This window comes from Sander vitreus, chromosome 3, assembly GCF_031162955.1.
Source record: "Sander vitreus isolate 19-12246 chromosome 3, sanVit1, whole genome shotgun sequence".
Lineage (NCBI taxonomy): Eukaryota > Metazoa > Chordata > Actinopteri > Perciformes > Percidae > Sander > Sander vitreus.
Window position 1 is genome coordinate 2,580,982 of NC_135857.1, and position 25,278 is coordinate 2,606,259.

Sequence of the window (25,278 nt, forward strand, 5' to 3'; positions counted from 1 at the left end):
GCTCCTTCGAAAACGATCGTTCATCATAAATATGTGGCTAACATTGTCTATAATGTTGCCCTTATAGGTGACATACGAGGCACATAAAGAGTACTTGGCTAAGATGTATGAAGAGTACCAGCGTCAGGAGGAGGAGAATATTAAGAAAGGGAAGAAGGGTTTGGTCAGCACCATCTCTGGTCTATCTGCTCAGGCGTCTGGCATCAATGGCGCAATTGAGATCAGAGAAATGGACGACAACTCCCAGACACCTGAGAGCGAGAAGGACTATGAGAGCGCAGACTCTCACAACTTGCTGGCTGAAGGCAAGGGGCCCGAAATGGGTCTCAGAGGGACAGAGGCTACGGTAGATGGGGTCAGGGTCGAAGTACACCATCTTCTGGTGGACATCAAGGCTGAAAAGGTGGAGGCTACAGAGGTTAAGCTAGATGATATGGAAACGCTGGGAGTATCTGAGAACGGAGCACTGGTGGAGGTGGACTCTCTGCTGGATAATGTTTATTGTGCTGCTGTGGAAAAGCTCAACAGCAATGTCAACAGTGTGTTGTTGCCAAAGGGCAGCATGGCTGACCACAATGCACCCCCTCTCATTACTCTAGACGATGACAAGGACAGCATCCCCAACAGCAACAACTTCCTGTTTGGCAAGGTGGCAGGCAGCATGGGAGACGAGCTGCTGCCTGATCTCAGTACAGCTGCGCCGCTGGTGCTGCCCAGCCCAGAGCCTTCAGTCCACGACAGCGCCGGGGATGAACTGGGGCTTCTCGCTCACATGACAGGCAGCTCTGAGCTGGGCTGCTTACCCAGCATCCTGGAGAAGGACGAGTTTGAACTACAGGCCGCCTTCGAGGGCATCAGCTCCGTGGCTGGCGCCGAGGCCGAGGCCTCCTCCAAAAGCCCTGAGGTCCGCATGGTCTCCGCCGCCGCGCCGTCTGAAGGGGACCCCTCAGCTGTTAAGACCAGCAGTGCAGCAGATGCAACAAGCAACACCTCTGACACAGATGACGGCAAAGACAAGGAGATGAAGAAGATTCAGACGACGGCCACCACACAGGTTGGTCCAAAGCTAAGTCAGCATGTAGTTCATTCACAGAATTTGAGTCACAGAATTGTCTTCCCATTTTTTTTTGACTTTCACATGAAAGAAATAGTAGAGGTTCACTGACTTCCCCAGATTGAAAAAAAAAACTGTAAAGCTTTGCCAGAGGGAACTATAACAGCAGACAATCATGAATACTGAAATGGAGCAGCGCCAGGGTCAAAAACCGGAAAGCGAGGAAGGAGACCACTTGCCATTGTCAGGATGTGTTAGCCTTTTTGTGAACAGTTTTATATTAACAGACCCATAGGGAACATTCCCTTTCCCAACTCTGGTTGTAATGGGGACAGGATGGCCTGGTGTACATCAGGAACCATCCCTCTGAGAAAAGGAAAGTGGGCTGCTGGAATAGTTGGCTGAGCTAACAGGAGGGCAGAAATAGACAAAGCATTATTCGGCAACAACCGCCTGGGATGTGTCCCTCGTTCCCCTCCTCTCGTATGAGCTGTGCTCTTTCTCAGAGGTCAGGCTTCTTTTGCCTGGACTGGGTCACTGATGGAGGGCCAGTGGGAGCCAGGGGTTTATTTTAAAACCTTTCTCTGCTGTTGCGTAATTGCTCATGTTCAATTCATCGCTGCTGCTTTTTAAACAGGCTATTTTTCTTTTCTTTTTTTGCAGCACCTTGCTGACTCATTCAACTTAACTGGTATATTTAGAGGTTGCATTAAGCTTGTGGTATTTTTTCTTTACCCAGAGGCAGGAAGAGGTTATCCGAGGACTCACTTAAAGCAACACCAAAGATTCTTTTGTACCTTAAAATAATGTTTCCAAAATGGTTTCAGTGGTTCATCAACTCGTAACAGGGTGAGCGGCACTTCTGCCTTCACTTTGCGGCCCTCTATTGGCTATAACTGCGCTATGCAAGTTTGCCAGATCGGGTAGCGGATCTGTAGTTCAGTGAGACATATGACAGCGGTAATGGACAATTCCACTTCCAACCTGTAGGGGGACCGAAGAGGAAAAGTGCATTGGTGTTGCATTAAATCTGGCACTTCATCATTCATAGCATGACAGTAGCATTATATCTCATTAGGGGCGCACTATCCATCTTAACAGAAGGATAAGATTAGCAACTAGTCTGTAAACAGTATCTCATGATGGACAGTGATTGTATGCGTGATGCCAAATTAATTAGTTTACTGTTTGTTACTGATTAACTGGTCTCCCATCAGAGTCTGCATGGCCGCCTAGCCTCTCAGATGGAGAGAGACATTCGTGTGGACTTGGGCCTCCGGGGGACTCCCATGACAGAAGAACAGCGACAGCAGTTCAGCCCCGGCCCACGCACCACTATGTTCCGCATCCCAGAGTTCAAATGGTCAGCCATGCACCAGAGACTGCTCACTGACCTGCTGTGTGCACTGGAGAGCGACGTCCACGTCTGGAGGAGGTGTGTGAAGGGGTTAATGTGCGCTTGAGAGAGAGGGAGCATGCTGCTTAGAGTCATACTCAGATGACCCTTCCACATCAGAACTAACAGGGTGCCCGTGGGGTATACAAGTATTTAAAAAGATATTAAATTAAATATTCCAAAAATAAGGCCCTAAAAGTATTACATTTCATTTAACAAAGGTGTTATATTTTTTCTTGTCCTTTCGTAGGATTAAATAAATACAGTAACGTCATAAATAAATGTCTTGTGTATGTAACCTTACAATTTACTCTTTATTTATTTTGTATATTCAGTTTCTTGGCATAAGAGATATTAATGTAACAAATATTAGAGTACAACCACACCTCACAAAGCTATTGTGTATTAAATATGAATGTGAGGACTCAGGTAATTCAGATAATGTTACTTGTGAATAATTCTTTTCTCTGGCTTAAAATTCATACTGATTTTCCATTATATTGCCATGAAGTTAGGGCATTATATTTCATCCTAGGTAGTATTAAAAAGGTCTTGAAAAGTCTTTAATTTAACTTGGAGAATCCTGGGGGTACCCTGATGTACTTTTATTACCTGATGATATACCGAATGCAATCTGCCTTTTTTTTCTATACACCCATAGACTGTATGTACAAAACCTATACATGTTTTTAGTTTATTGCACATTAGGATTGCCATATGATTTATATAATGTGAAAAATGCTTGTACTCACAATAATCCATTTTTTTCCTCTTCTTTCCCTCGCAGCCACGCCACCAAATCTGTCATGGACTTTGTTAATAGTAACGAGAACATCATATTTGTCCACAACGCCATCCACCTCATCTCACAAATGGTAGACAACATCATTATCGCTTGTGGAGGGATCTTGCCCCTTCTCTCAGCTGCCACCTCTCCTACTGTAAGTGCACCTCCCTGTCTTCCCTGTGGGTGGATAATGCCATCTAGTGGTAGTTTCATTATAACCGTTTGGTCTGTGGTTGTCTGTAGTTCACCACAGGACGTACCTGTGGGCGATAAGACGTGTTTATTGATTAGGGCCTCCTTTATTTGCTCAGCTTCCATTTGCTACAATTAATGCTGAGGACATTACTTGCAACAGTTTGTAATTAACTTCCCTGTGTGTCATTCGTGTTTACTTTTATCGATCTACTGTAATTATCAGATTTAATTAGCAGTTTTGAGCTGCCTGGACTTTAATCATCATATTTTGTTTATTTCGTGTGTGCATGTCTCGAGTGCCACGGTTATTATTTAAATTTCTCTCTCTTAATTACTGTATTCACAACCCTTTTTGTGCTTAATACTCATTAAATAGATCTAAAATTGTACTATCCCTCTGGAGTGGTGCAGATGGCACCCTTCTCAAATATTTCTTTAGAAAACCTCTCCATGTCTCAACACAGAGGAAAGGAGAGCAAACAAAAAAGTGTCTGCTTGGGCTCGACCCAAAAAGCATATGGAAAAAATATCCCGCCTGTTCAGCAGTTACAGCCCACTCACTCTGACATCTCTCCATTAGTGCATGTGAAAGGACCTGAGCGTGTGTGTGTGTGTGTGTGTGTGTGTGTGTGTGTGTGTATTTCAGGCCTGTGTGTAGTGTGTAATAACAACAGAGTGTAAATTGTAATTTCCCTATTGGGGATCAATAAAGAGTATAAATTATTTAAAAAAAATATTATTTGATAATCAGCCGAACTCAGATCAAATCATAGAACATTTTATTTCTATTTATCAAACCCTCCACTCATTTTTTACAATTTTGAATATGATCTCTACTCACCCAGGCATAATAATAATGGTCCATGCTGCTGCCTTCTTCCTGACCTATAGTTGTGATATCACCCTCTTTCCATATTCTTTTGCTTGTTTCTGTTGAAAAGAATAATGCTTTACTCCAGAGCTGGGCGATATGGAGAACATCAAATACCACGATATTTTTTTACCATTATATCGATATTGTACGGTTGACAATTGGTGCTTTCACAAAAAATGTACACAATGAGATTTGTAAGAAATAATGTTTTTATTTTTTTTATTTCACCTTTATTTTTTCAGGCCCGTCATTAAGAACAGGTTCTCTTTCCCTAAGGGAAGGAGGGCTAGAAAATGAAATACATTAGAAATACATACAGTTTAAATGACATTAAATACAATTTGAAATACAACGCAGACAGCAATAAAGACGTATACCGAGAGGAACACAGAGGTACATGGGGGAGTAAGACAGGGACATCATCAGTAATGTGTAAACAGAACAGCTAGAACAGTCTAGTAAGTTCAGAAATGGCATCACTTTACTGTAATATAGCCTTTAAAACCAGGAAAAGACAAATCTTGTCATATCAGAATATTACACTATCCTAAATTTTAAGGCGATATCTAGCCTCATATATCAATATCCATATAATATCGCTATATTGCCGAGCCCTACTTTAAACACAGCTAGTGGTGAGAATGTGGCCGAGATGATATTGTACACGTGCACTTTGGTTTTAATGTGACTGGTGTCTTTTTTGTTGCTTGTGCAAGACGGAGTCTGAGAACGTCGAGGCAACACAGGGCATGTCCTCGGAGACGGCCATCACTTTCCTGTCCCGTCTCATGGTGATGGTAGACGTGTTGGTGTTTTCCAGCTCCCTCAACTTCAGTGAGATTGAGGCTGAGAAGAACATGTCCTCTGGGGGCCTGATGCGTCAGTGCCTCAGACTTGGTAAGGTCATGAGCAGGGAGACACTAAAACAATTACATCTGTCTTTGTGCATCTCCATTGCATCTTTTGCCAGTCACACTGGAAAATTGATGAGCTAGAAAATGCTAGGACGGTATTCTCTTCACACGCTAATAATTCCTCTAATCCCCGAAAATCCTCTGTTTGATCAGCAAAGCTAATTAATTTAAGAGTCCTTTGCTATTTCTTTGCCATTCTCCTTTGCTGGAGAATGTGCAGGGATTTGTTGCAGTTTGGAGCAGTAAAAACCGACATGATCATCATTTAGGAATTCATAATGAGCAGAGAGATTCATTTGCAGTCCAATCGGGTAGTCTTTGCAAATGGTAGCCTTTTGTGTTAGTCGTTGGTGTGTCTCATAAAAGTCACGAGGTCCTCTCTGCCCTTGTGTGTTTGAATGTGTCTGTGTACATAATAGAGATTTGATGAATTGCATTTGAATGCAAAGTAGAATAATATGTAGAGTAGCTGAATAAATGTAGAGTACAGTTGTTTTAGCAGAATTATTGGATACATGAAACAGTCATAGAAAAAAAAGTGTTTGTGTCTCTTTTTAGCTGGGCATGTGAGAGTGTTTCTGTGTCTATATCTGTTTGCGCCTGTGGGTCTGTGTGTGCGCGAGCCTGTGTTTGCTGGATTGTTGACTCCAAGTTGTGCTCTGGGGGATGGGAAATCGCCTTCAGACTTCAGTGTCCTTGGTGCAAACATACAATTTCTCATCACTGGCTTCAGTGTGAAATCAGTCTGGCTGATGATTTTAACTCCCGGTCTCTGTCCCGACAGCCTGGAACAAATAGTCATCAGAGATAACTGATTCATTTTAAAGAGGTCATGCATGTTATCAACATTTAATTTACTTTTAACCCTGAAATGAGAGCCTATTTGTATGCTGTGTGTGCGTGTGTGTGCGTGCGTGTCTCTGTGTATGTGCAGTGTGTTGTGTGGCTGTTAGGAATTGTCTCGAGTGCAGGCAGAGACACAGAGACAGAGGACTTAAGTATTCCATTACCAACAACAACAAGACTCATGAAAACCTGCAAAATGCTGTGACGTCCAACAAGGTAGGATGTGTGGTTTCTGTGCCCCTAGGACATTTCATTTATACATTGCATTTTACTTTAAGAACACTTTGCCCCATCCTTATAATGTGACCTGTACCGACGCTAAATCAGCTCTCCCATTCTAACGGTCATTTACACCCCCCATAGTACTAAATCTGTCTTTGTGTACTAACATACAAATGTTGGCAGATTTTTTGACCGTTTTTCTGATCTCTTAAATCATGTGAAAAGTAAAGTATTGGCAGTATACAGTTTAACTGAGCTTTAACTGAACAGAGTAGCATGTCATATTGTGTTGTCTTTTTGCTTTAGACAGCCATAGAGACTGTCCCTAGTAACCTGTCTCCCATCAAGGACCCTGATCGCCTTTTGCAGGATGTGGACATCAGTCGACTGCGCGCCGTGGTGTTTCGTGATGTGGTGAGTGCTTGTGTGTGTGTGTGTGTGTGTGTGTGTGTGTGTGTGTGTGTGCAGAGCTTGTACATAAATCACAAAGATTGGCTGCAGGTAGAAAGGAAGAGTAAAATAGGATTAGTTTTTTTTTTTTTTTGGCAGACAAACAGGTGCGCAATGTAATACCCTACTATCAACAGGTGAAACACCAAAGGTGTCCTTGTCAACTGAGCGGCTGTCTGTTGAACACATTCCCGCAACATTTAAATGGATATATTTCAAAGCCACATATTTTAGTATTAGACATATGTTAGAGAATAATGTCAGTACTTTGAATGTGTTGTCATGGTCTATGCACGGTGCATTGGCTGTAAGAGAACCATTTTCAGAGAGCAGCAGTGCATTGTGTGAAATGAGATCTTCTAAATAGAGAGTGGCGTAACTTTATTGTGATTCTTATCCACAGGATGACAGTAAGCAAGCCCAATTCCTGGCTTTAGCTGTGGTGTACTTCATCTCTGTGCTCATGGTCTCCAAGTACCGCGACATCCTGGAGCCCCAACGGGAGACTGCCAGGATAAGCCAATCAGGCCGCAGCATGCGTCAGGAGATCAACTCACCAACAAGCACAGGTGCTGACAGCTGTGCCCTATCCCTCTTACATCCATTCTTCCTGTTCACTAATCTTAGCTTGTGCTGACTGTGTCTGATACAGATGAATGTTAAGTGTCCTTGGTCCTTTCTGATGCACTGCTGCCTGCTTGGGCTCAAAGCTCATTCAGTTAAATAGGAGGGATACCCTGCCCACACTCTACTGGCTCACCTATGATTTATTCATGAGCTCTGCTAATTGCACCGCACAGAATTAACTGGGGCTGGAGATGGTAGTTATGAACTTGAATAGGCATCATCGTTCTCCCTGAAATGAAAGGTAGTATATGCCTCAAGTCATAAATCATACATTAAGCCACATGAAAGGAAATCAGTGGCTGCCTACAAAGGTTTAACACAATGTCTGCCGCAGTGCCAACTTGCTATTATGAGATGCACGAGTAAGCACACTTTATCAACTTCCATTCAGACAAAAGGTGAAGTGAATAAAAGAAATGAGGAAGAGGAGAGAGGCCAAAGGAAATATGGAAGCGTAATTTGAGGAGCTTGAAACACACAGAGAAAGAGAAGAAAGAAAAGAGAAGATGAGCAGTGAGAAGTTGAGAGATGGGAAAGCAGCAGCATGCTGGCCAACTACTGTGGGTTTTTGGGGCAGTGGAGCCAGGCTTGCTATTTTCAGCCCCATCTGTCAGTGCCCATTAGGCAAGCAATCCACCAGAGGAGAATGGGATCATAGAGGTTGCTGGGAGGAGAAAGGCACACTGCCGCCTTCATAAATTTCACCAGAAAATGGGGGAATTTTCCAGACGGCATGTGGCAGACGATTGTCTGATGGACCAGGAAGTCAGACGACTTGCTGGCTAAATCAGGCCCCGTTGACCTCGTTAAGGGGGCATGTGATGAATATTAATATAGCCGGCCTTGCATCTACAGTAGGTAAACACTGTGTCACAATTAAGCAAAATCAGACTAGAAAGGCACCTCTGCAGGTTTCTGGGGAAAAAAGCAAACAGTTGTTCGCTATATAGACAATGCATGTTCAACGTATGAAGAGACAGAGTGCTGCAGATTTAGGAAAACAACGTCTTGGGTCACACCCAGCATCTCATGTATATAGACAGGGACAGTATATTATGTACCAAAATAATAAAGAAGCTATCTGACTCCTGTCACTGTTTCAAAGCCGTGAAATAGCTATCTCCCAAAGGCTTTAGGCAGGAGGAAGCTGAAGAAAAAGGATTTATGTTTTATTAGCACAGCAGGAGAATAACAGAGAGATCATCTCACCAGAGGATCGGAGCTTCTGGAGAGAGATCTAAGAAGCTGCGTTGGCAAATGGCTCTTTCTGCACATGCTTAATTTACTCTTTGGCTTGGAATGTAAAGTTGGCTCTGCAATGCAGTTTCATTCATTGCTCTTTGTTAAATATTCAGTTTTAAATACCCATTTCTTACTTCTCTTGGCAAATAGTATGTTGGTAGTGGGCATATAGATAGACCAACTATGATAAATATTTGTGATATGTTGATCTGTATAGTGTAGGGTTAAAAATGTAATTATTGACTATTTAAATTCTGATCTTAATTCCAGTGAAACTAATATTAATACTAAACCGTGGTCTGAGATTAATGGCATTTAGATCCTCTATATGTTCTGTACTTATTTTGTGTGTGTGTGTGTGTGTGTGTGTGTGTTCGCTCTACAGAAACACCATTTGACAGCTGTAAGGACCGTCCTGCGCCATCAGACCTTCACATGGAGAGCTCCCTTCCCCACACGGACTCTGGTATCAGAGAGGAGCAGGTAGCCAGTGTCTTGAACGGGTCTGATCTGGATAACAGCGTGGGACATATCATATCTACACTGTCCTCAGAGGTGAAGAAGTCCCAGGAGAGTGTGTCTGAATCACTCAGCGTGGAGGTGCTGAAACCGTCCTCCTCCATTATCAGCATCAGCCAGCCCAAAAAGGGCATCAATGTCAAGGAGATTCTGAAGAGCCTGGTGGCAGCTCCAGTGGAGGGCATGGAGGCCGGGCTGGAGCCTGTGTCCTACCCAGACCCTGCTGCCAACGCCCAGGCCATGCTGCCCATGCAGTTTCACTCCTTTGACAGGTGAGGAAGTGTCATCAGTTGGTAGTCTGCTGTGCAGAAAATCACTGTATTTTTTTGTTTTTTAACAATGTTTTTATTAATTCTTCATTGCAAATAACATTTTCAAAAACCCCGTCCCAACCCACAAGAAAATGTCTCTCTCAACAAAAAGCTAATTATATGACAGTATCACAGTAGCAGCTCCCCACTTCTTCTTCTTTTACAAACTGGTCAAATGGCGTCCAGATTTTCTCATACACTCCAATTTGTCTCTCAATATATATATATGTCAGTCTCTCCATGGTCATACATTGCGCCATATTCTTGATCCAAGCACCAATTGTAGGTGCCTCCAAAATCCCTATTTTTTTAAGTTCAGAAGCGTACTAGAGTTTTTGCATATTTTAGCCCATTTACAAAAAATCTAGGGCTGGGAGATATGGAGAAAATCAAATATCACGATATTTTTGACCAAATACCTCGGTATTGATACCGCAATGATATTGTAGTGTTGACTATTGGTGCTTTCACAAAATATTTACACAATGAGATTTTTGATAAATAATCATCAGTAATGTGGATATAATGACTAAGTGAGTAAAGGCAGATAATAGAACAGTTACAACAGCCTGGGACATCACTTTACTGTAATGCAGCCTTTAAACCAGGAAAAGACAACACTTATGCCATATTACAATATCCAAAATCTTAGACATATCTAGTCTCACATCACGATATCGATATAATATCGATATATTGCCCAGCTCTAAAAAAAAATCATGTTCTTTGCATCACAGTTAACCTCTTTGAAACCCTTGCTGTTGCTGCTTTTTGAATGTATTTTCCAAATACCTAATGGATATTAGTTATTGCATTTCTTTGACTTGTCAAATCCATCAGAGTGAACATATGTACCGCGTTATTTAAAAAAAAATCTTTGCTGTGTTAAGCATGGCATTGAAACACAATTATAAGGAATATTATAATGTAACTTGGGACTCTAAATCTAAACTATACAACTTGCATTTGAAGTGGACAGCAGATATTTTAAGTACACCGTACCGTACATGATTTGTATCTACAGTAAGACGCAATAACTAAAAAACAACAGTATTGTCCTTTTAACTGAACTTGAGTTTTTATATTGTTTTTAATAAGTAAAGCAAACTTAGTTAAAGCCAAAAACAGACCATCATTCTCTGAGGTTAACATTTCATTTCTCTGTGTGTGTGTGTGTGTGTGTGTGTGTGTGTGTGTGTGTGTGTGTGTGTGTGTTTGTTTGTTTTACTATATTCGTGGGGTCCAAAAACCGGGAGTCCAGTATACTTGTGGGGTCTGCACAGCCTTGTGGGGCCAAAATGCTGGACCCCACAAGGTTAAAGGTCTGTTTGAGGGTTAAGACTTGGTTTTAGGATTAGGGTTAGAATGAGGTTCTGGTTAGGGTGAGGGTAAGGGTTAAGGTTAGGCATTTAGTTGGGATGGTTAAGGTTAGGGTAAGGGGCTAGAGAATGCATTATGTCAATGACGGGTCCCCACAAAGATAGTGAAACAAACGTGTGTGTGTGTGTGTGTGTGTGTGTGTGTGTGTGTGTGTGTGTGTGTGTGTGTGCGCGCGCGTGTGTGTGTGTGTGCGTGCGTGTGTGCGCATGCGTGTGTGTGTGCTACCAGTCAAGCGACCGTAATATGCTGATGTTAATCCTCTGGGTTTATGTTAGTTACCCAGTATACCACTAATGGTTTCTAAGTAGTAGAATGCAACACATTATTCATTTCAGGCCACTTGTATTGTACTCATCCCACAACAAAGAATTCCTGTGTTTGAAAAGGTCTCTGAAGCACTGCGGCACCGCTGCGGTTTATTTACGTTCCTGGATTAGATAAAACCACACAGTAATCTGTCTGGATTTGGGAGTTTACAAACCTGCAAGCCTCTGATCCTTGTCTCCTATGGTTGATAAAGATAATCATTATTTTTCTGGAAGTAATTTGAGTTGGTTGAGCACAACCAAAAGCCCATGCTGTCCTCTGTACTCCACTAATTTGGTAGAGTTTGAGTTGTGTGTGTCCGTGTAGTCACTGCCAGGCTCCAGAGAGACGGCGGAGGACACACTGAGTCAGGAGGAACAATGGGGCCTCCCTGCTTTTTAATGCATGCTGCTGCTGCTGAGCTGGGTCTGAGGTGAGCCTGATGAATAGGGGAAAGATGGAGGAGGATGTGGAGAGAGGACAGCTGAGAGGGGTGGGGGTCTCCAGGGCGTTGATGACAGATTAAACAGAAGCGGCCTCACGCCACACCATAGCCAGCCCTGTCGCCCTCACCACTCACACCCGTAATGGGAACTGGCAGCCTGAAATGAGTCGCCACGGCAAAGTGTATTATTTTTGAAATGCTTTCACACAAACCCTCCTGACCACATATACAACTTTGTCTCATGCTTTTCATGTCGCTCCCCCTGTAGCCTCTATTTGCTGTGTCTAATTGTTTGCCACCTGCCAGCGAAATGAGCTGCCAGACGTGGACAGGCCTTTCATTTGTCTGTCAGGGCGACAATAGATTGGGAGTGACAACATCAAAAAGGAAAAAGGAGGCGAAAAATGGCTTAAAGTGGAGCGCACAGGGGCAGTCGTTGCAGAGGCCCCCTCCTAGAGACTCTCATAGAGGAGGTTTAAATTGCTCAACATCCAGATGTCCCTTAGACCAGATGGGAATACAGTACAGACATACTTCACTAATGCTTAACTTCCTCCCTCTTCTTTCCCAAAAGTCTCCAAATTAGCTCTATGAGATATTGTTTGTGCTTACATGTTTAATTTTCCCCATAATGTAAAGCAATGATAATTGGTTTTAATTGAATTTGCGAGTGGGAAGTAAGCACATTTCCTCTGTATCTATTCCTGTATCCCTGAGTAAAGCACTATTAGAATAGATTTCATCTGCTGGGTTTAAAAAGCAAGCATTTCTTTGGTTATACTTTACACTGCAGTCATCTCCCACAGCTGCAGACCTCATTCATTATTAATCCCAAGATTAATCCTTGCGTTATCGTCTGCAACTCAATTAAGACAATTCTATTAATAAAATATGCGCCAGATAATCTATGCATGATTCATGAGTCCTCCGCTCATTCATTATTCATTAAACGAAGTTCATGTTTTATCTACATCTGTAGATCTAATGTAACGCGCCGGCTATGCCAAAGAACTGGCACGCTTCTGCTGTGCAGGCAAGGGATGAATTCGGAAAACAAGATTAAATATACGCCGAGTTCCGACAATCAAAACATGCTAGTGATGTTCTGATATCGCAGAATATATATTCACAGAGGAGAGCACTACAGCGATCTACTAAATAAATGATGCTTGTCATCAGTGTTCTTCGCAGCACAGCTGTATCTATATCTGATAACATTTCAGTTAGCTTTCAAGCTTCGCTGACTCTCTCTTGACTGAGTAGATTTTGATCTGCCACATTTCATAAAATGTTATTTTTGGTATTGTACGCCTGTTGGCGCTTGTCAATGAGGCAACAGTGTGTCACTTAATGTGCAATATAATCTACTTTTTGTGTATTTTATCCATAGAGAAACGACATAGCTATTCTATGCTAGCACATCTATTGCATAAAACATCACAGCTTTGATCATTTTGAGAAATAGGTTGTATAGTAGAAAAGGATGCGAGATAAATTACCCAAAAGTCTGAAATACCTAGGTCAAGTTAAGGTTTGTTTCACATGGAGTCCAGCAAGTTTAAATTGATCTATGAGATGGACAGTGGATAAACAATTACAACATAAAACAGTAAAAGCCTGTGTTGTTCTGTGGAGGGAGGATTCCTGGGGATTTGCTTCAGATGACAGCAGGCTTAGCTTGTGACAGAGCAGAGGCCTGGCCTGTGTCACCCAGAGTAACTGCCGGACATTGGACGAGACATTATCTGGCACCCCATACAAACCCAAAGGCAATCTGCAGACCTGATAAGGACAAGCTTTTCCTCTCCTTCCTGCCAGGCAGCTCTTGCAGATCCAAGTTCACTGCGTCATCTTCAATCCTTGGTCAATCAGATTGCATGTGAACAGAGGTCGGTTGGGTTCATGGTGTGTCGGTGCTTTCCTACATGAGGTCACAAGTGTAACTTTCATCTCAAGCCTCCACAAGCCTTTCTTTTATGTTTGATTCATGAGTTTTCTCTTTTAGCACCACGTGATGTTTTGTACAGTAGCTTCCACAAATAAAGGGAAGCCACTGCTATCATTAATAACATCAATATTAAGTTGTTTTACATGGTCTTAGCGTCTCAAAATGTTTTCCCAAACTGATTCAGATTAAGATTCCGATAAAAATGTTTTGTCATAGTTCCTTGTGTACTTGCATACATAAAGAAAATGAAAAGACTTTTCTCCACCAGCCACGTGCAGTGCAACAAAAAAAGACAACAATCATACAGACGTACGTAAGAATACATAGACTAAAATATATAAAACCAGATAAAAAAAACTTTAAAAACAGGTAAAAAAGGTCAACGGTACAGTGTGTTAAAGTGCTGTAGTAAGTAGTTAGCAGCGCAGTGTGTTCAAGTGTTATGGTGCTCAACACAGAATATGTAAAGTGGCGATGTGCATTTAGTACAGTCCTTTTAGTTCAGATTATGGTTCATCCTGATCAGGCTGGTTTTGTTAAGGGTCACGTCGATTTTTCGATATGATGGACTTGCCGCCAGGAAGCACGAGCTGCTGTATGTTATCAGTTGATGCTGAAATAGCGTTCAAAAGGTTGGAGGCGTTGTACCTCTGGAAAGTGCTTAGATGTATGGGTATTTGGTGATGCTTTTGTTAACATGATTAATATTACTTTACACTAACCCATCTGCTACTGTAATTACAATTAACAATGTACCCCCCCCCCCTTTTATAATAACAAGAAGTAGGAGAAAGGGGGACCCACTCAGTCTTTTTTTATCCTTTGCTATTATTGCCTTTGGCATTGACCATACCATAAGAGAGTCTAAGTTCATTAAATTCATATTTTGTTTTATTCAACAGAGCTTTTTTTTAAATCTTTTTATGCAGATGACATTTTGTTATTTTTTGGAAGATGTGAGAGATTCTCTTCCAAACATATTATCTCTAAAGAGTTTAGTGAAATCTCCACCTGAATTTGGAACAAGTCAACGTTACTTCCCCTGAACTCTGCTGCTAATGACGAGCTGCCAGATATGAGTGTGTCTGTGGTTTCCCATCTAAAATATTTAGGAATTCAAATACAACCTATTCTAGAAAGACTTTCCATAGGATGTTTACTAATATTCTTAAATGTATAGAATCAGACCTAGTGAGATGGAGAAATTTACCAACATCTTTTTCTGCTACAGTAGGATATTGAGTATAAAAATTATTTCCATTTTTTTTTTTTTTTTTTGTGTCTATCTTCAGGGAACAAAGCCTTTCAGTTCCACAATTTAAACTATATTTTCTGCTTTTTTAGTTTTGTCTGATAACAATTGGTTCAGTCCTTCAGTAACCCCATGAGTAGACATGGTAAGCAACATGGCACCAATTTCTCTCAAGGAGATTGTATATACAGACCTATCTTTTAAACAGTGCAAACATAAATGGTATAGTGATAGCCCATACATAATAGAATGGTCTTTATTGTATTATTGCACAATATTGTGTACAACGAAATTTGCTGTGCCGTACCTGAATATAAAATAGTCCAACATACACTAACACAGTGGTTCCCAACCTTTTTCCCTTGGCGCCCCCCCTACTCATGTCTAAGAAAAGCCTGCCTACAATTTTAAGCGAGAACAAAAAATATATAGTTTTCATACTGACTTTTGTATACATTATATATTCTAGTGTATTATCATAATTTGTTTAACATGTCAACCTCAAACCAGATAAAGACTTGCGCCCCCCCTGTGATCTTTGCCGCCCCCCTGAGGGGTCCCCGGACCCCAGGTTGGGAACCACTGATCTAACAGTCAATAAATATATGAACAAGCATTTTAAAAGCATGGAAACAGTATTGCACGGGTTGTATTTTTGATCAACATCATTTTGAAAAGGTGAATAAATGGACAACAAAATGGCATAGACATACTCCAATTTCATCTCAACTTGGATCAACTGACTCATTTCAAATAGGTTTAATTTGACACCAGTAAAATCTCCTTAATGAAAAAGTTAACTGCAACAATTTGTACTTTATGTGCATCAAATTTAATAAGGAAATTATTTTCATATGATGTGGGAATGTCATCCAAAGTTTTAGCTTGATGTGACTGCCTTTCTGTCTACTGTGACAAGCTGTCAGTTAGCTTGCAGTCCACAATTGATGCTTCTAATCGACGACTCCTTCTGTAATACGACTCTAGTCTCAGGCTGGCAGGTTGTAGCTCAATGGTGTTTTAAGCCCCCAACGTCGACTTCAAGGCACTTAACCTTAACCCTAACCATTGCCTAATCCACGTGCCTTCCAGGCAGCGCTGCCTGGAAGACGACGTTGGGGGCTCAAAAAACCAAACACCCAGGTTGTACAGCGGCAAAGACATTTTTTGCATTAAGGTGGCAGCCCCCTCATTCTGTATCAATAAGTCAATGGCTTAGACATTTAAATCATGGATCAGCAAAATGGATAGGGGCTGGTACAGACACCATTTAGGCTGTTATATACGTAGGCATGGTGCAAGAGTGTATTCACTAGATGAGTTTCCCTTGGTTGGTTTTTGTTAATTTGTTAAATGGTTAAATATTATTATTTGAAATATTTTTATAGTAGAGATATCTATTATAATTGTTTCTAATAGGTATATAAGGGTGGGGAGGGGTGAACAAATGGTTCTCTGTAGGACTAGTATTGTTTTCTTGTATACTTTGATATATGTTTGTATCTAGGTAAGAATGTGTGTATGGACTCTAGTACCTATATTATCCATCATACAGTGTTTATATCCAGATGTGTGTGTAAAACGTGTATGCTGGTATACATGTAAATGATTATTTAAGTTTATATCTATGGAAATATGTATGTGCATACATTCATGTATGCATGGATATTCTTTTTTTTCCTTCTTGATTTGATGTATATAATTATTCATCGTTTCATCTAACTTTTCAGTTCCTTGGTGCCCTCTCCTGCATCTCTACTTTAAAAGTTTCTGTTTCTTTAAAAAAAAATATATATATATATATATATGTGTGTGTGTATATATATATGTATATATATATATATGTATATAATATGTGTATATATATATATGTATATATGTGTATATATATATATATATATATATATAATATGTGTATATATATATATGTATATATGTGTATATATATATATATATATATAGGCCATACTCCGCAACTTAACACTCTACGTGTACTTTCTGTAAAAAGAAACAGATGCTGTTCTGTGTGTCTGTACAGAGCAAATGCCAAATAGAAAGGTCTTGAATCTCATGCTCAATGAGCCGTCGTTGTCAGTTGGAAACACAGACCGTAGCTATGCAGATGCATGTCAGTAACAACTGCCAAGTTGTTCTCCTGGAGAGCCTCTCATTAGGGTCTGGGATGTTTTCAGCTCGTCTGAGCAGAGCAGAGGGGAGCAGAGGGCAGATGTAAGGGAAAGTGTAGTAGCTGGCTGGCCTCTTGCCTTTTAGGTTTATTTACTTCAGCCACGTGTGTGTGTGTGTGTGTGTGTGTGTGTGTGTGTGTGTGTGTGTGTCTCTCAGGATGTTTACCTTTCCAAATGTACTGACTAACATCTGGGCATGCTCATGCTGGCAGGCCTGAGAGCAGTAAGAGACGATGAAGTTAATTATTGTTCTCCTTTTTTCTTTTAAAATGTAAATTATTATTTATTTTTTTCAGAAAGGATGATATGCAAGTTGAATCAAAAGTCAAGGAAGTCCTGAATGTTCTGGATTCCCAAGTGAATGGCTGAAAAGCCTCTGTTCCAGATCCAGTTTTATTATGACAACTTCTGTCTTAAAGCTAACCTGCTATATGTTCATTTTAACCCCTAGTCCCAGGCTAGATTGCAAACTCAAAAGTTATTCAGCTTAACTATAACTTTCCTGACAAAAATGAAAAAGTATAATTCACCCACAGTTCTAGCCCAGCAGTCTTTTTATATTATTATACCACAGCCAAATAATTCTTTGAAGTTATCACACTTATATATATATATACAGTTACTGTACCTCCTGCAGTTGCTACAGCACCCTGGAGCTGTTAAGGATTTAGTAGTCTTGCTTTGCCAGACCTTCCTCCACAGCGCTGCGGAGGAAGGTCTGGCTAGTCCACACAGCATTCCTGGATGGGAGAAAAACGTGCTCTGGTTCATTGGCATTTCTTTAAACCAATCACAATCGTCATGGGCGGAGCTTAGCGCCGGACAGAGCCACGGTGCCTCTGCAAAATAGTCTCGGGAAGGAACTTGTTTTGGTGGAACATGTGGACGTTCAAAAGTAGTTTTAGTCGTGCAACAGAAAACTCAGATTGGACAGATAGTCTAGCTAGCTGTCTGGATTTACCCTGCAGAGATCTGAGGAGCAGTTAACCATAGTCCTCACAAATCCACCAGAGGTTAGAACACCAACACAAAGACAGAGGAAGGTGACGGACATCCGGCCGAAATAAGGGACATCTGGCGGAATTTCTGGCGGCAACGGAGCAATCCCAGAAATGGAACGTCATGGATATAGACTAGGGATTTAGTGTCTTGCTCAAGGGCACTTTGGCACTTTTGGAAGATACATATAAAGGGTATAAACCCACCACCTCCAGCTTCCTCTTCACTCTGCCACTCTGCTGCCCTTTTCAATCCATTTTGCACACTTGCTGCAGCAGTACAGTCTAAAGATGTGAACTCTCTGTTTTCGTATTTTAACTGTTTATAAGTATAATTCTTTTTGTGCATGTGTGTACAAAGCATACTCTGTGTGTGTGTGTGTGTGTGTGTGTGTGTGTGTTTCCTGTAGGAGTGTGGTGGTGCCTGTGAAGAAAACCTCCCCTGGCAGCCTCGCAGTTAACACAGTGGGAAGCAGCAGCAGCACCTCTGCCGGGCTGACAGCTGGCAGCACCCCCAACATCTTTGCTGCCGCCTCTGCCACCCCCAAAAGCATGATCAACACCACGGGTAGGTCATGGACAAGGTCACTGGAATGTACTTATGCTTTAATGACTATGTTCGGCCCCGCTGATGTGGTTCATTTTGAATAAAAGAGCAAAAGAGCAATTTGAGTCCTGACCGTTCATCCTAACGACCTTTCATTCTTCCATTCCAAGAATAGAAACAAAGGTCTTTTCCCTTTGCCTGATTAAGTGATCCTGTGTGCCTGTGCAGGGGCTCATTGTTACCACTAGATGGCCCTCTTTAACTTCCTATCGGTGTCTGCAGCAGCTCTGTGCTCTAACAAATAAAAGCTGCTCTCCTTCAGCCACAAGGATTCCTCCTGATACAAGCCAATCAAACACACCTCCATTTTAATCACTCTGAACTATATATTAAATAAATGCTTTTATGATAGTGAAAATGATTTTTACGCGTGGCTTTACTGTGTGTGTGTGTGTGTGTGTCTGTCTGTCTGTCTGTCACGTTGCTTCTCCTGGGGCTCTGCTGCATAAAGCCAGCACCACCTCAGGGCTCCTGTAGTCTGGGCCTCTGAAAGGACCCACTTAACACCAAGAACCATTAGGAGCTCCAACACCTTTTTTAATGTGCGCCATTAAAAAAAAAACTCTCCCTTTCCTCACTGAGCCCCTCTATAGGAATGTGAGAAATGTATCCAAGTCAAAGTGTGCTTTCAGCTAAAGCCACAGGCCCTCACCCAGACCCCATGATCTCACTCCTTCTGGTTTTAGCCTCTCACATGGACACTCATCATGATTTTCTACTTGTGACTCTGAGCTCACCTTTAAATCACTGCCATCACCATACCCTAATTTTGGCTTTGATACCACAACTAAGTGTAATATGTAAAAAAAAATGTTGTTTTGATATGTCGGTTGATTCTTCATCATTGCCGTCTTAGTTAGCAAAATGTTTCCATATGTTGCTGCTGGACACCAGTTTCAACAACCATCTTAGGTGCATTTGGATTATTAAAGATTCAGTGCATGATGTGACACTCTTACCAAGTTTTCATTTGTTTGACTTGGTTGAAAACTGCTGAAGTCCACTTTCTACTATTTCAGTCTGTGTGCCATTACATCCATTTGCAGCCTCTGAAAGTGAACCTGAAGTGTAATTTCAGTCAACATATTTCATGTTTTTTTTTAAGATTTGCCAACATAACTGTTCTTTAAATGCATTTTCGTTACCTAATAGTTAATCCTTACTTCTCTGTAAAAGTATTAAAGATTGTTAAAGACATACATATTTGTAAGTATTCGTGCATTGCACTAATGTCGTCCCTGCAGGAGCAACTGATGCAGCTGCCTCCACCTCCTCTTCCTCCAGTTTTGTCAACGGAGCCACCAGTAAGAACCTGCCGGCCGTGCAGACGGTGGCCCCCATGCCTGAAGACACAGAAGAAAACATGAGGTACAGCAGGGCCCTCTCTGTTCACTCACACTCGTATTTCCTGTGTTAAACTATCTTTATTCCAATTGTGGGACTTGTGTATAAAATCTACTCATACGCAGAGTAGGGGTGCATGATATATCGACTCAATATCGTTATCGCAATATCACGTTGCGCAATATTATATATCGAAAGGGGTTGCAGTATTTGCAATATTTAGTTTATTTTGTGGAGCGCTGCGTCCCATCCGTTGGCTGTGTGGCTTAGTTGTGTTTGATTTAGAGACGCTGTAATGTTCATCATTTCATTGGGCAGTTACCGTGCCACTTGCACATGTTAGTGCATGTCAGCGCACGGGGCCACTACGTGACAAACCCTATGGAGCGTACCACGTGTGTGCGTATTTCGACAGTGACAGTGTAAGTGAAGAAATAGAAAGAGACAACAAAACAGAACGAATCAGAAAAGTGTGTTTTTGATTTTATACTGTACAACCGAGTTGTACCGAGTAACGCAAGAGTTGTGTGTGAAGCTTATCTTTTAAACACGTTTTTTTTTTTGTCATTTTTCTGTTTTTGCTTTCCCTTTGAACTGATTGATTTCTTTGACGAATCTGATGTGATGGATAACTACGGCGTCTATATGCTCACCTTTGATGAGACAGTTTTCTTTGTCACTACATAGTCAAAACAAAAGACCACAAATAAAAGGGAGGTGTGTTTTGGCCTAATTATTTGTGTATTTCTGTGTGTACATCTCTCCCTCACTTGCTAATAGTTTGTTACAGACGTCCTTAGTCCTGCTCTCCCACTGACTGCCGAGAGCCCAGGTCTTTCTCCACACTCTCTTGTCTCTCTTTCTCTTTTCAGTTGCCATGGCAGCAGTAACCGACATCACTTAGTGTTACTGTGAAGTCAATGATAGTACTCTCGCTGCATAGCCTTTTACTGTATTTTAGATAAGGAAAGAAAACATCCAAGCTGACCTGCCTGCTCCAGTCTACTGGCAATAAATATGTGTATAATTATGTATTTTATAATATGTATTATAGAAATAATTCATGAGCCCAACCATTTAGTCACAAAGCAACATGAAGCAAGTACTGCCTGTGGTTTCCTTTTTCATTTTTCTCTCTATTTCAGTGCCTTTTGTGAAGTGGACCAGTGTCCACTACGCCAGGGACTGACACCTCGCGAGCTCAAACCCTTTAGCTCCCTGACAGGATTACAAGCAGCCTCCAGAGATGCAGGCCAGTGTCTTAGGCAAGGACATTCATGTTAGCCACCTAGACCCCATTCACCCTGCTTTTAATGCTAGTATGTCATCCCTCTGCTGTGTTTTCCCAGGGTGCTGGAAGGCAGATTACACTACACACTCATGCAAATCCTAAACCCAACCTTTCCTCTCCCCTCTCTCTGTTTCTCTCTATCCTACCACTCTCTGCCCATCTTAGCTGGGAAAACAAGCCTCTACTCACCTCATGCTGCCTAGTATTTGTGTGTGTGTACACATACAGTAGGAGCACAGAGATATGTTTCAGCTTGAGTCGTATCTCTGCTTGTATACCAGTCTGGGTTGTATGGCTGCATGACTCCAGCTCACAGTTTCTCTGAGGTGCTCAGATAATGTCAGGCAGCAGCATGTAGTGACTGTGTAGGAGATAAGGAACTTCCCTCTGCAGTCTTGAACAACTGCGATTCCATGTGCAAGCCTGGTAACATGTCACAACAAAGAATGCAAACTACTGCTGAGAAATCCACTTTGAATGCAAAAAAACCCAGTGTTAACATGGCTTTTTGACAACATAAAATATTATCTTATTGACATATCCAGTGATAGCAACCATAATCCCATGAACATCCACTTTGGTTTGCACCCTTGGAAATGTGTTGGTTACCCTCTGCACCCACTGGGACTCTGTCAGTCTGGCTACACACTAACTGGTGTTAGCTGTGTGCACTGGGTCGACTGGGAGGCCCCTCACTGCTCTTTTTCTGCATCACCCTTGATGGAAGGCGCACAACGCTACCTCCCTTACATTTCTACTTCTAATTCAAGTGTCTAATCTCCTTTTATGACTTCTGTCTTGATGTGTTTTCTTTGACAGCATTACTACGAAGCTAGAGAGGGCTTTGGAGAAGGTGGCACCCCTGCTGAGAGAGATCTTCGTGGACTTTGCACCCTTTCTGTCACGCACCCTGCTGGGCAGCCATGGGCAGGAGCTGCTCATAGAAGGTACAGATGTTGTTGAGTGCGTTTTTTTTATTCCCTGAGCTGTGTGTGGAGTCCCGCCCCCACCACCCTACCATTGTACTACACTACATTATATGTAGCTTCCTTATTGATGCATACGCAGTAGTAGGTGTTGACAGCAGAGTCACTATTTTGCACACAAGCAAGTGGGAGTCTGTCACAGTCTGATTACATCTGCTTTCCCTTTCATTCATCTTGTGACATCTGCATGTTCTGTCTCCCTCATGATTCACTCCACATATTGAGGACTATTTCGAGATGTAGTCATTTTAAACATCAGTGTTTCACAGTCACAACAAATGTTATATTGAAATTAATGTTGGGATAATTGGTGGCCTTCGCCTCATGCCAGTGATATTTTTAGCATCTCCTGGTCACCGTGCTGCTTTGGTACATTTTTTCTTTTTTTTGGTCAATTTTAATTTTTTAAGAATGAATTTATGGGTACTGCTTTTTGTCAGATGTTTTGCAATTTTAGAAAAAACTGAAAGATTTAACTGTATTAACGTTTTTGTGCTGAAACATGGAAAGTAAAATGAAGTAAAGAGTCCTACAGAGACCTTGTTATTTTTTGTAGTAATGTCTAAGAGGTCGTAATGCAGTAATGGTTTGGCTATAGCACTGCAAGTGGATGTTTGCAGCACATAATTGGTACTCTCTGTCACAATAAAAACGGCCTTCAAGATGAATGTCTTCACCATAAAAGCCTCATGCTTTTATTTTAAACAGCATTACAAAAGTCACATTGCATATTTAAAGTGCTGGTCTGACTGGCTTGGATGTGCACAGTGTTTAGCAGAAGCGTGCAATATTTCTGCAGCAATTCACTCTGTGCTCTAGTCTTATTTCCTGGTGGTTGTGTGAAGGCTCCCAGGGCCTTCCTCAGGCCTCAGGTTGGCAGTCTCTCACCGTGCTACTTGTGCCTGACCTCAAGGATAATCTGCCTGCATGTGTGTGTGTTGCTTCATTCCCAACGCTTGTTTTGGCTTGCATTTACAAGAACACACTGCCACCACAGACAAACACACACACACACACACACACACACACACACACACACACACACACACACACACACAAACAGTTTTTGTCTGTGCATGCACTGTGTGGAATACATGTCTGTGGCCTCCAGTCTCTTGACTTGCAGTTTGCACAAAGTGAAATGATAAATGAGTGTTTTTTCACTGCCAAAGTCTTTACTTTTAAGTGTAAACTAAACCGATATTAGTTTCAGAAACCTATGTGGAGAATGACAGCAGGCTGTAAGAATGCATTCCCGTGACTTTATTAAAGTCGGATCCAGAAGAAGTTGTCTGACACATGTCCACTTTCCTTAGGATTGTTTTTTTGCACTTTATTTGTGTGTAATTAGTTGCTGCCAATATTATAGTGTTTTAAATATCAAATATATTTAGTTTTGCTATGCTTCTTTTTGATATTAAGCAGACAGGAAAACATTTTTTTTCAAATCAGGATTTGTAACTGGTATTTAATTATTAAATTAAGCCTTGAAAGTAATTGACTTAGTGCAGGAATGTTTACTCATGAGCAGGGTCTTGTTTAATACTGTATAAGCCAATCCTGTGAAAATGATTGGTGAATTAAGTTCTCTTCTACAGTCATTACAAGAACATTTAATGTATTACTGTTTTTTTTTCCAGCCAGCAAAGTTCCACAAACAACCACATGTAGTTTTCCCTCCATACATCATGCATATACCATACATTATATATATATATATATATATATATATATATATATATATATACATATGTAAATAGCCATGCGGGTAAGCCATGCACATGTGCCAGGGCTACTCACTCAAACTCGGGGAAAAGGGAGGAAAAGTCAGGTAGCATAGCCTTGACAAGTGTGAAAATGTCTGTTACCCTTTCACTCAAAGTCTGTCAGCAGACTGACCAAGCTGACAAGCCAGAGCTGAGCTGAGAGTGTAACCCCACAAACAAGGGCGTAGACGGACAGCTCGGCCTCAGTGCTCCTCACCAGACGTGTTTAACCCTGTCTGGGTCTGTGAAAAGTGCGCCCTGACATGAATTAGAGCAGGTTCATCAGACAAAACAAATGTACAGATTTACCGCATGTACTTTAGATCTTTAACTGTATCGAGCCACTCGGCTCTGTCCCAGTTGCTGTGTGTTTGTCCAAATGGTTGAGCTCTTCCCCCCTCTTTTTCTTCCTGGCCCTTCCCAGGCTCACAGTTGAAATACTGTGCTGTAGTGCAAAGGCGCTCCATTTACCAGTAATTACCAGTCATCCATCACTCCTTAGATTGCCTGGGGTCAAGCCCCCCTGTGCCCCGTGTGCCCCTTTGCCTCACCCTATTCCTTCAACCCCCCTGCAGACATGTGGTCACTGCAGCAATTATGTTGAGTGCACCCTGAGCTTTACACTTGGAGTTGGTGGGTAAGTCCTGTGTGTGAACACTGCTGCTGTTGTGATGCCTGCCGCCTGCTTCTTGCTGTCCCCTGAGTGGCCCAGCCTGCCGGCGCATTGCCCCACAATGCCACATTCACCCGTGCCTTAACCCTGCCCTGTTTACAGGAAAGGAATGGCAGGCCGTGTTTAAATAGAATGCATTTAGTTTGTCTACCAGCACAAGGCCAGGGTCAGTTGGCCACCTGACTCCTGTGTCAGACCGGCCTGACTTATGGCTCAACATGTCACTGCTATAACAAGAGGTCAGCGGTGGCACTCTGTGTACAAGAGAAGGGTCACATCCTCTCAGAGTATTTACAATACGCTCCCTCGGACACTCTCCGCTCATGAATAGAGACGGATGTGGAATCAGCGAGCAAAACATCCATCCATCCAGTGTTCTGAATATTTTGCATTCTTTGTTACATACTACATGATTTGCACAAGCAAAACTACTTCCACTGAATGTTAATATCAAGTTATGATATTAGCTTTTATATGTTGTTGTTTCCCTATTGAAAGACCATTTTAAAAATGTCATTGCAGGTTGTAGTCTTGTTTTGAATTTTGTGTGTGGAAAATTGAATTGAATAGAGAAAGTTTGGCTTTATAGCTAATTTCAACATTTTATTCACAGTGCAGTCACAGTAGGGTGCAGATCCAGTTCATTATACAGCGTGGAG

The 25,278-nt window shown here is 41.7% G+C and overlaps 2 protein-coding genes across 2 annotated transcripts in view; both read left to right on the top strand.

The window, feature by feature from the left end:
• The window catches only part of LOC144513704 (neurobeachin-like), a 38,698-nt gene extending 19,951 nt beyond the window's left edge, over window positions 1-18,747 (top strand). The window contains exons 14-23 of the mRNA XM_078244886.1: window positions 68-1,054; window positions 2,272-2,489; window positions 3,238-3,391; window positions 5,023-5,203; window positions 6,155-6,282; window positions 6,637-6,702; window positions 7,142-7,307; window positions 8,993-9,398; window positions 18,402-18,520; window positions 18,728-18,747. Coding sequence (XP_078101012.1) covers window positions 68-1,054; window positions 2,272-2,489; window positions 3,238-3,391; window positions 5,023-5,203; window positions 6,155-6,282; window positions 6,637-6,702; window positions 7,142-7,307; window positions 8,993-9,398; window positions 18,402-18,520; window positions 18,728-18,747 — 2,445 coding nt within the window. The remainder of the gene's footprint in view (window positions 1-67; window positions 1,055-2,271; window positions 2,490-3,237; window positions 3,392-5,022; window positions 5,204-6,154; window positions 6,283-6,636; window positions 6,703-7,141; window positions 7,308-8,992; window positions 9,399-18,401; window positions 18,521-18,727) is intronic.
• A 1,086-nt stretch (window positions 18,748-19,833) lies between these two features.
• Window positions 19,834-25,278, top strand: part of nbeab (neurobeachin b) — a 118,642-nt gene continuing 113,197 nt past the window's right edge. Inside the window, exons 1-3 of the mRNA XM_078245694.1 lie at window positions 19,834-19,927; window positions 21,049-21,168; window positions 22,014-22,141. Coding sequence (XP_078101820.1) covers window positions 19,899-19,927; window positions 21,049-21,168; window positions 22,014-22,141 — 277 coding nt within the window. The 5' untranslated portion in view covers window positions 19,834-19,898. The remainder of the gene's footprint in view (window positions 19,928-21,048; window positions 21,169-22,013; window positions 22,142-25,278) is intronic.